The sequence below is a fragment of the Leopardus geoffroyi genome, chromosome C1 (genome assembly GCF_018350155.1).
Source record: "Leopardus geoffroyi isolate Oge1 chromosome C1, O.geoffroyi_Oge1_pat1.0, whole genome shotgun sequence".
In the NCBI taxonomy this organism is placed as follows: Eukaryota; Metazoa; Chordata; class Mammalia; order Carnivora; family Felidae; genus Leopardus; species Leopardus geoffroyi.
In genome coordinates, this window is record NC_059328.1 from 105,779,937 (window position 1) to 105,790,085 (window position 10,149).

Below are 10,149 nucleotides of genomic sequence, written 5' to 3' on the forward strand. Positions count from 1 at the left end.
AACCAGGCTTTGGTTCCCCCTGCTGGCCCTATTAGAAATGACAAGCAAAGCACACGCCACCCCCCCCACACCCACCCCCCCCCCCCACCCCCCGCCCCACACCTCTTTACCCCACCCACCCCACCTTTTTGCATTCCTTAATTGGGTCAAATACTTAACCTGACTGCTGCAGGGCAAGGCAAACAACAGATCTCAGGAAAGAAGTTTTATTTCCAAACCTTAGGAAGGCATTACAAATAACGGAGATAGAAACCCAAATCAAACCCTGAAACAATGGGAGACAGGCCTGCAGGATCCCCAGGGAGACCCAACCAGTCAGGGGTGGGAAGCAGGGGAGACGCATTCTAGACACATTCTAGACAGAGCCCTCTAGAGGGACGGAGGGACGGAGCCCTCCACACCCTGGAGCCTGAGTGTGTATATTAGTATGACTACTCCGGGGAAGGGGATCTGGGAACCAGAAAGCCTCACCCCCACCACCCCCAATGTTGCCCTGAATGACCTGGAGGCAGAGAAGGTGGCAGCACATAAGGGCAGGACCTTGGCGTTCACTGCCTGCTGGGATCCCCACCAGTCCATAAATAAGTTACCCTGCGTATCTCAGGAGTTGAGCTGGGGAAGCAAGCAGAAGAGCCATGGCCTCTGAAAGAGGAGGCAGGGCAGGCCCAGCCTTGGGCAGAGCTACAGCAGGACACAGTCTGACTCTTGCTTCGGCCTCTGCCGACGCTCCCCGGCTGGACGTCCCGACGTGGCTCCTCTCCCCTGTATGGGATTGAACAGTGGGTCACCCACCAGCTCAGAAGAGCACAAGGACAAAGGCTCTAGATGGAAGTGGGGGCTCAGTCAGTTAGGCATCTGACTTTGGCTCAGGTCACACTCTCACGTTTCGCGGGTTTGAGCCCTGCGTCAGGCTCTGTGCTGACAGCTCAGAGCCTGGAGCCTGCTTTGTCACTGGGGAGAGAAAGATAAGATGGGACCCAGGGGAGAGAGACACCTTGAAGAGACCATTGCAGGACTAGCAATGACAAGTGTCCGGATGCCGAGGAGCAGGGCACAGCTCTGGGCCAGTGGGAAGGCCCCTAGGCAGTGACCGCTCACCTGTGGGGAGGCCCGCCCTGGTGCAGGCTGGACTGCTGGCTGCTGCTGGTACTCCTCTTGCTGAAGCTGCTGGGCCAGTTCCAAGTCACTAAGACCCAACGTGCCTTGTGGTTGCTGCTGCAGGGACAAGGCGATTAGGTAGTCCTAGAGAGAGTCGCGACAGAACAAGAGCGGTGAGGTGGGCTGAGGCCTGGGGGACATTCAGGCCAGCTTTATGTTTCCAAACCCATTTTTCTTTATTTTTTTAAAAATGTTTATTTTTGAGAGACAGAGACAGAGCACGAGCAGGGGAGGGGCAGAGAGAGAGGGAGACACAGAATCCCAAGCAGTCTCCAGGCTCTGAGCTGTCAGTCAGCACAGAGCCTGATGCAGAGCTTGAACCCACGAACCATGAGATCTTGACCTGAGCTGAAGTCAGATGCTTAACCGACTGAGTCCCCCCAGCCCCCCAAGACCTGTTTTTCTTCTCCTTCAAATTCTCCAGCTCCTCCTCCAGAGCAGAACACACAGACAAGCACATTGTGTGTGGTGACACTCCAGGCATGGAGGCAGTCCGAAGTTAACAGTAAAGGGGCACAGCTGTCATGTGTTATGAACTATAGATGACCAAACGCATGCCCTGCCTGCAGCAAAGAGCTCCGAGGCAGCCGTGCTCCCTGCACCCTCCTGGAGGCCCCACACACCTGGTCTACGAGCCGCTGCTGTTCAGGGGAGCCGTTCCCACCTCCCGCTCCAGGTCCCTTGCCAAGGGAGTGACTCAGGTGGAAGTCCGAGTTGCAGAAGCAGCTGTCCCCATCCACGTTGTGCAGGCTCTCCCATACCACCTGCTCCTCCTGCAGGAAGCCCTGGTCGGTGACCAGCAGGTATAAGTGACTCTGCAAAGAAGAGGACAAAGCTCGTTGGTGGGATAGGTGACACAGAGGCAATGTGATGGCCAGAAATCACCTGGGATGCAGGGACCATTTGAGTCATCTGGTGTGCTGGCTGCCACCTGTCAGTGCGGGCATGTGTGTCTTTGACAAATACGTGTGGCCGTGGGGAGAAGGAAGGGATGTCTGAGCATATGGTCAGCTGGGGGTAAGTATGGCGATCGCTGTGGTCCAGCCTGAGTCCTCAGGGCTACGGGTCCCACACAAGATGCTGCTTCCTACCCTGCTTCCCATGGTTCTCTGGGCTCGCCTGATGGCCCTGAAGATAAATCCTTTGAGAGCCAAAGACCTTTCCCTCTTCCGTTTAATTCCATTCCCTTCCTGGGAGCGATTTCCTGTCCCACTGACAACAGCCTTATTCCTTCTGGCTTGCTCTGGCCAGTGAGATGTTAGCAGAAATGACACGCGTCATCTCGAGGCAGAGGCATTAAAAGTGAGTGCGTGGTGTCCCTCTCTCTCTTTTCCCTCTCATATTCCAGATTAAAACTGTTTTGTCAGCCTGGGTCCAAGAGCACAGAGGACATAGGCCAGAACTGCAGCCAATCTGCAATGGCCACGTGGCACGCATGAGAAATAAACCTTTGTTGTAGGAAACCACAGGGATTTCAGGGCTTGTTTGTTACCTGAACTCAATCTACCCTCTCCTGTCTGAAACACTGACCAGGAAGAAAAAGCCACGGGGCAGTGACAGGACGCCACCCCCCAGCCCCCATCCCCAAAGCCTCCTCACCTTGTGCTTTGTCATGGTGCTAAAGTGGTTGTTTCGGAAAAAGACGCTAAGTTCACCCTCCTTAGCAGCGGCTGTGAGCTCACACAGTCCATGGTAGGTCAGCTGTGCTGCAGTGGTCTCCAGGAACTGCTCTGCAATCAGGCCTGCCAGAAGGAAGGGCACAAAATTGCGGGGCAAGAGGCTTGGCTTAAATCCAAAATCCACAACAGGAGGAAGGATCATTCATAGAATCCCTGTCAAAAGCCCTAGGGATGAGGGGCACCTGGGTGGCTCAGTTGGTTGAGCGACCGACTTTGGCTCAGGTCATGATCTCATGGTTTGTGAGTTCAAGCCCGCATCGGGCTCTGTGCTGACAGCTCAGAGCCTGGAGCCTGCTTTGGGTTCTGTGTCTCCCTCTCTCTCTCTGCCCCTTCCCCACTCCTGCTCTGTGTCTGTCAAAAATAAATAAACATTAAAACAATTGTTTTTAATTAAAAAAAAAAATAAAGCCCTAGGGATGGTCCCACCTTCTGAAATCCCTTGGGGCCTGGCGGTATTCATTCACCCAACGGGTAGTTCCTTGTGCCTGTACTTTGTGCCAGGCAGCATGCTGGGTACTGTACACAACCAGCAGTTCCCCAGATTCTCTCTTGTGGGTTGTTTATTCTAGGGGGACTTGGTGGGGGAGGCAGACAATAAACAATAAACTGAAGCAGCCGTCCTTCCCTCCACTAAGATCCGCAGGAGAGAAGGCAGGGCTGTTACCTTCTGTCACAAGGTTGGTGTCGCTAGAGTGTTTGCAGGTGATAATCTTCTCTACCAGCTGGTTGTAACTCAGCTTCCCAACTGCGCTCACAGCCTCAGGACTCTGCGTGGGCAGTGGGGCGGGGTGGTACCAAGACAATTAAGATCTTTTGAGGAAGGAAATGAAGCAAGCCCGAAAGGATCACAACCCTGTAACCAAAGAGTCTTGACATTTTCTGTACCCAAAGAACGGACCTCCGTGCGTGTGGTCTGCCCGTATTTGAGTGTTACCCCTCTCCCCAGAAAGGTTAAAATTCAAGGAATTCTGCACTGGGTCCAGCCTCTAAAGCCTATTCTCTTCTCAAGCCAATCTAATTCCTGACTCCCCAACACCCACCCCACAAAATGCTGTTTCTCTGTCAGCTTGAGCTGGATAGGAGCCTCATTTGGGCCGTCTCACCCTCACCTGTGGATCGACCAGCCAGCCGTGGTACAGAGGTATGCCTAGGAGGTCAAAGACACTGCACTCAGGAGTATACTCAAAATCAGAGACCCCTGTGAATCGCACATTGACGTCCAGACCTGTGGCCAGTTTAGGCAACACTGTCATTGCATCGTCCACATTCTGGGGTTAGGAAAGAAAATGATGACTATGTCACATCAACATGGTAGATATAATCTTCACCTTACGCAATGTTATAAGTCAGTTATATCTCAATAAAGCTGGCAGAAAACAAGAAGACAATAATAGCTAGTCTAGCCTCCCCTCTCCCGACACCTAGCTCCAGAAATAAAAATAATAAAATTGTTGCTTTTCCTCCCTGGTTCGCTTCCAGGCTACTCCATTCCTCTTTTGCCTCATCCAGTCTTTATCTTGTATAAAGGAACATATTTTCTAGGACAAAGATATACCCTCCTCCTCCAGAAAGAAATAAAAAACACAGACAGAAATCATAGTTTAAGGGCCCTTCTTGAGAAGCAGAAGAAAGGCCTCTCTTCCTAGCCTCAGTGTCCCCTCACGAACCTGCAAATCCCCACGTCTGCAGACCTTTGCCTCACCTGCTGAAAATTCAGCTGAAGTCCCTCTGACTTCTCCTGGGGCTTGATGGACAGGAGGCAGTCTCCTATAAGACAGGGTCCCTTTTCAGCTTACCCCAATTTCCCCAAAACCTACTTCCTCTTCTCCTAGAGAATGGTCATGGACCACAGATTTTCAGAGCTGGAAACAGCCTTAGAATCTAATCCAGACCTCTCACTTCTCAAGGAAAAGAGAGACTCACAAAGATGAAGAGCTCACCCAAGGTCACGTGTGAAAGTTCAGGGCAAAGTAGGGTTACAATCCCAGGTTGCTCAGGGCAAAGTAGGGTTATGATCCCAGGCTCCCGACACCTTGATTTTTGCTTTTCATTCCCCAGCCCTGCAGAGACACCCTGTACACCTTCACCTTCCCTGCTACTCTGAGCCCCAAATGGGCAGTCCCTTCCTATTCTGGATTTCTGAGTGGCTAGCTCTTGAACCTCCCCAAGGCCTAGGCACTCACCAAGATGGGCCATGAGCTCATCTGATGTGATCACTTCCTTCTGAGGAGACAGCTTCACCTGGAGGCAGAAGGGGCAACCAAAGGGTTAGCCATGTGTGTATTTTCCTTCACAGAGCACTGAAGCAGAAATACATAGAAGGACTGGGGGAAGGGGAGGGAGTCGTGGGAAAAAAGGCTTGTAACTGGAGTGAGGGAATGCATGTGAAGACATTCCCATTTGCTAGACAATAGAAAATACAAGAGCAAGGCAGAAACTTGTTTCGTTTTGTCTTGTTTTTGTGAATATCTTCTCATTTGTTCAAGATGGAAAACTATGGAGAATAATCTGGAACGTGTTGCCAGGTTTGAGGAGATCGGGATGATCGAGGAGATGGATCAGGGAAGAGTACTCTCCCCAGCAATGTCTAAGCCCCCATCCGGACCCTCTCTTACCTTCCACTGAAGAAAGAGGATGTTCATGATGGCCAGGAGAGGGCAAGGGCCGTTAGTGCTCTGGGTGATGATGGGTGTCCGTTCTCCCTTCCAGGAGATCCACTTTACACAGTAGAAATCTACCTCCGGCTGTCGGGCCCTGGGGGGCTGGGGAAGCTCCTGGGGTCTGGAGCACACCCCTCCTGTCTCTGCCTCAGGCTGTGTCCCGTGGGCTGGCCCCAGTTGGATTGAACTAGCATTAGGTGCAGGTGACTCAAGGTTATCCTGGCCCTGGGCCAGCGGCGAAGTTTGGTCTACCGTCTCCTGTTCTCTAGCTGCCCCATCAGCATCTCCGGCATCCTTGTCCTGGGGGTGCACATCTGGTTGTGACAGGACCTCACGGTTTTCAGGGCTGACTGCTTCTATAATCCTGGCCTTACCAGAGGCTGGATGCCCAGGTTGATGGTGTTCCATGGTCAGAAGAGGTCAACTGAGGGTCACCAAAGGACTTTCCTGCCCTCTAGGAGTTGCCTAATCTAGCCTTGGTATGTGAAAAAGAGACCAATCCAATAAGGAGGAAGTCATTGGGCTGGAAAGCAAATGGACCCAGAAAAGTCTTGTTAAAGGAATACAGTGTGGAAGCCTGGACAGTGTCTGTACAGTCACTCCTGGCTATGGGAGTATGTGTCTTTCTTACTTAGCTGGGGAAGCAGAAGGGCCCTAGCCTGAGCTCTTGTCACCCCTAACTTGCTGTGACCACATGGGACCAATGAGGATACAGGGCTTTCAGGTTGGGAGGAAGGATTTCAGCAGGATTGAAATCATTGGATGGAGTCAACTTTCCTGAAATGATACGGACAAGGAATGGAAAAAGGATGGAGAGAAAGGGAAAGTAAAGGCAGAAAGAAAGGAAAGAGATGGAGAAAGAAATGTTAAAACTGTCCAGCTGAGCCTTGAACAACACTGTTTTCAACCGCACGGGATTTCAACTGAGCAGACCCACCATATGTGGATTTTTTTCAGTAAATACATGAACAGCACAGTAAATGTATTTTCCTTATGATTTTGTTGTTGAAGTATAGTTGACACACAATTTACATTAGTTTCCATTTTTTTTTGACTCTTATTTATTTATTTTGAGGGGTGGTGGAGAGACAGGGAGAAAGGGAGACAGAACCCCACACAGGCTCTGTGCCTAGCCCAGAGCGCCACTCAGGGCTTGACCCCATGAACCAGGAGACTACAACTCAAGCCGAAATCAAGAGCCCAACACTCAACCAACTGAGCCACCTAGACACCCCCTTTACGACTTTCTTAATAACGTTTTCTTTTCTTTAGCTTATTTTATTGTAAGAATATAGTATATAATACATATAACATAAAAAATATGTGCCAATTGACTGCTTATGTTATTGGTAAGGTTTCCAGTCAACGTTAGGCTGTTAGTTCAGTTTGGGGGGAGTCAAAAGTTATACACAGGTTTTCTTTTTTTTTTTTTTTTAATTTTTTAAAATATTTATTAATTTTTGAGAGACAGAGTGTGAGTGGGGGAGGGACAGAGAGAGAAAGGGAGACACAAAATCTGAAGCAGGCTCCAGGCTCTAAACTGTCAGCACAGAGCCTGACGCAGGGCTTGAACTCACGGACCATGAAATCATAACCTGAGCTGAAGTCAGACGCTTAACCAATGGAGCCACCCAGGCACCCCAGATTTTCAAATGCATGAATGGTCAGTGTCCCTAACCCCTGCATTGTTCAAGGGTCATCTGTACTAATGGTTATTAATACAGTGATCTTTAGCTCACCCTGTAATGGTGTCAAGTTGGTAACCCCCAACATAGCCAGGAGGGTGGTAATTCCTCTCCCCTACACCAAACCCCACTCCCTGGCTGTTCGTGGATCATCCAGAGCACACACAGGCTGCTTATATCCTTAGAGCTACCTTCTCTTTGCTTCATCCCAAGGGTGAAAAGATTAACAATCACAGAGTGCTTGGGGTGAAAAGTGGAGATACAGACAGACAGACAGAATCATCCCCTAAAAGATGAAACACCAGTGAGAAAGAAGTCTTTCTCCTCCAAGGACTCTACTGAACTTTACACAGTCCCAAACTGCAGCAAAAAGGTCTTGGGAGGGGCTTCCTGTAAGCCAGAGAGGGAAATGTAGGCCATGTGGACTTGAATCAGAGACAGGTTCTGATAGGCAACTTCAGATTCCAGCACAAAAACCACTGCCCCACAAATTCTGTCAGTACACTCTCGACAGCTGTAGTCGGCATAGCCAGTTTCTCAGTTCCTCTCTGCTCCCCAATCACTTAAACCTGGAGATACTCTCTTGCCCACTCTTCATATATTATGGAAAGTGAAATGCTTTCTATTGACTTACATAAGAAATATTCCCTCGTAACAAGCACAGGGTCACGTACAGAAGTGTTGAAACATTATATTGTACACCTAAAACTAATATAACACTGTTAATTAACTGGAATTAAAACTAAAACTTAAAGGGGGCGCCTGGGTGGCTCAGTCGGCCAAGCGGCCGACCTTGGCTCAGGCCATGACCTCTCAGTTCATGAGTTCAAGCCCCGCGTCGGGCTCTGTGCTGGAGCCTGCTTCGGATTCTGTGTCTCCCTCTCTCTCTGCCCTCCCCCACTCTCACTCTGTCTCTCAAAAATAATTAAACATTTTTTAAAAATCTGTTAAAAAATTAAAACTTAAAAAAAAAAAAAAGGAAATACCCCCCTTACATTCATCTTCCTGTGTACATGTTCTTCCTATTCCCATGTAGATTGTTTTAGATATAAACCCTGGGCCTGTTTAACCTGCTCTCTATCAGCACTAAGCACCAAATCTAGCACAGACATTTAATTAAGGCTGTGGATGGCAAAAAAATATATAAAAAGCCACAAACGCTGTCCCCTGGAAAACATCTCCCTTCAATCTCTTAGCTCCCCTCTGCCCCTCACTTACGGTAAGAAAAGGGGAGAGCTTAAGACTTGTTAGAAATCTTGTCTTTTCTCCAGCTCCCTCCTAACCTGACACTATGCTTCCTTCTTGTAAAGCGGCAGGAATTCAGGGCTAGGTTAAGGTCTGAGACATGAAGTTGAAAGACGTAAAAGTTACCAAAAGGAGTCTAGTCACCCAAATTGATACTCCTGATTCAAATCTAATTCGTGCTAGCTGCATCTTATTACGTGTTGTTAATTTAGAATCAGACTAGCAAAAATTGCCTGCACACCTTACACTGTTTTTTCTCTCTAGTTTTTTCCTCCCCTCCCAAATGACACTTAGGTTGAGCCTTGGAAGCAGAAACCAGAGCCTGGGAAAGTTAAAAGAGCTTGGAGAAAAGCAGCGTTTGTTTCTTTTCTGTCCAATGCCAGAAATGATCAATAATTCAGTGGGGGTTGGGCAGCTAGATGGTGAGGGGAATGAGCCAAAGGAAACCAGGAGCTAGACACCACAGGGAGCTGAGTCCCAGACAAATTGGGCAAAGCTAAGCAAGCTAAGTCTTAAGTGGAGGGGCAGGAGACAGAATGAAGGATTTCTACGCTACAAGGTGAGCTCCTGGTGGGGTGGGCACGGAGTATGTCTGAACAGGAAAGGAGGAGAGGGAGGGCACTCAAACAAACCAGGATTTCATTATTTTCCTCTTTTCTAAGTCCCACACATTCTCTCCTGCTGGAATTATCCTCTGGTGGTGGGTGAGGGAGTTAAAATAGCCCTGGCCCCTCCCTCGCAGTGTCAGTAAATAGTCAAAAGTTGCAAGAAACATATAATATGGGTGGGTAGCTTCAATAAGCCATACACACCCCCAGGAACCTTCCCACTGCAATCTCCTTCTCAGTCTGACCCAAATCTTCATGCAACTCCGGGTTAAAATTTTGTCCCCCGAATAAGTCAACCGCCCCTCTCATTCCCTGTCTATTTGCTTGCAGGAGAGACGGGGAAGTTTTCATTACAAGAAGTAAACGAAGGGACCACGCCTCGTCCCTTTTACATAGCCCTCCTGCCTTACCTCCTCTCAAAATCCAGACTTGTAGAGACCAGGAGTGGAGGGAGAGTCCATGTCACCTCCCCAGAGCTGGAGAGGAAAAAGAGAACTGGGGGTTGGAGGGGAGGTAAAGGAAATGGTTAAAACAAAGTTTTTTACCTTAAAGACGCTGCTGCTGTCCCAGGACTGAGGAGGAGGGTCCAGCTATGGCAGTTCGATGGGGGAAGTAGCTACAGTGAGGGGCGCTGCCACAGTCCCAGCTGCCTTTCAGCTGTCAAGGCCAGAGCTTATACAGGTCTACACAGGTTTATGAGCGGCGGTCCCGGCTTGGTGGAGGCCACTTCCGGACCCACGCCCACGACTGGGGTCACCAGAGAAGGGTGGGGGCAGGCTGGGGTTCAGCCTAGGTGCTCCCAGGTCGCCCCAGAACGTCTTCGGGTTCCCTGAGTTGCTGAGTCTAGGGCGTGCGCTCCAGGCCCAAACTACACGCTGGTTTTCAAAGGAAGTTTGTGGTTTTTCTTTTTTCTTTCTCTCTCTTTTTTTCCCATCGGGACAAAGAAAAATATTAGTCAAGGACGAGCTCCCTGGAGGAGGAGGGGCTTGCCCAGCACTGAAGAATTTCCATCAGGGCTTTCTGACCTGGTCAGCAGCTGGGTGATCAGCAGTGAGGGAGAGAGAAACAAGGAGAGGAAAACAACAGACCCTTTCTCTTCCCTCCGCCTGCCGCT

At 49.8% G+C, this 10,149-nt stretch overlaps 1 protein-coding gene across 2 annotated transcripts; it reads right to left on the reverse strand.

The window, feature by feature from the left end:
* Positions 1 to 399: 399 nt before the first annotated feature.
* MINDY1 (MINDY lysine 48 deubiquitinase 1) lies at positions 400 to 9,695 on the reverse strand. Of its 2 annotated transcripts, none has more exons than XM_045479119.1 (10): positions 9,581 to 9,695; positions 5,453 to 6,274; positions 5,021 to 5,078; positions 4,540 to 4,604; positions 3,947 to 4,105; positions 3,502 to 3,604; positions 2,758 to 2,900; positions 1,782 to 1,973; positions 1,099 to 1,242; positions 400 to 762 (listed from the first exon to the last, which is right to left on the reverse strand). In XM_045479119.1, the coding sequence occupies exons 2-10, from the start codon at positions 5,903 to 5,905 to the stop codon at positions 682 to 684; spliced, it is 1,398 nt and encodes a 465-aa protein (XP_045335075.1). In that variant the 5' UTR covers positions 5,906 to 6,274; positions 9,581 to 9,695; the 3' UTR covers positions 400 to 681. The 2 variants fall into 2 exon arrangements, with proteins under 2 accessions (XP_045335075.1, XP_045335076.1); XM_045479120.1 differs by having other exon boundaries at positions 5,453 to 6,020; positions 9,581 to 9,694.
* Positions 9,696 to 10,149: the final 454 nt, after the last annotated feature.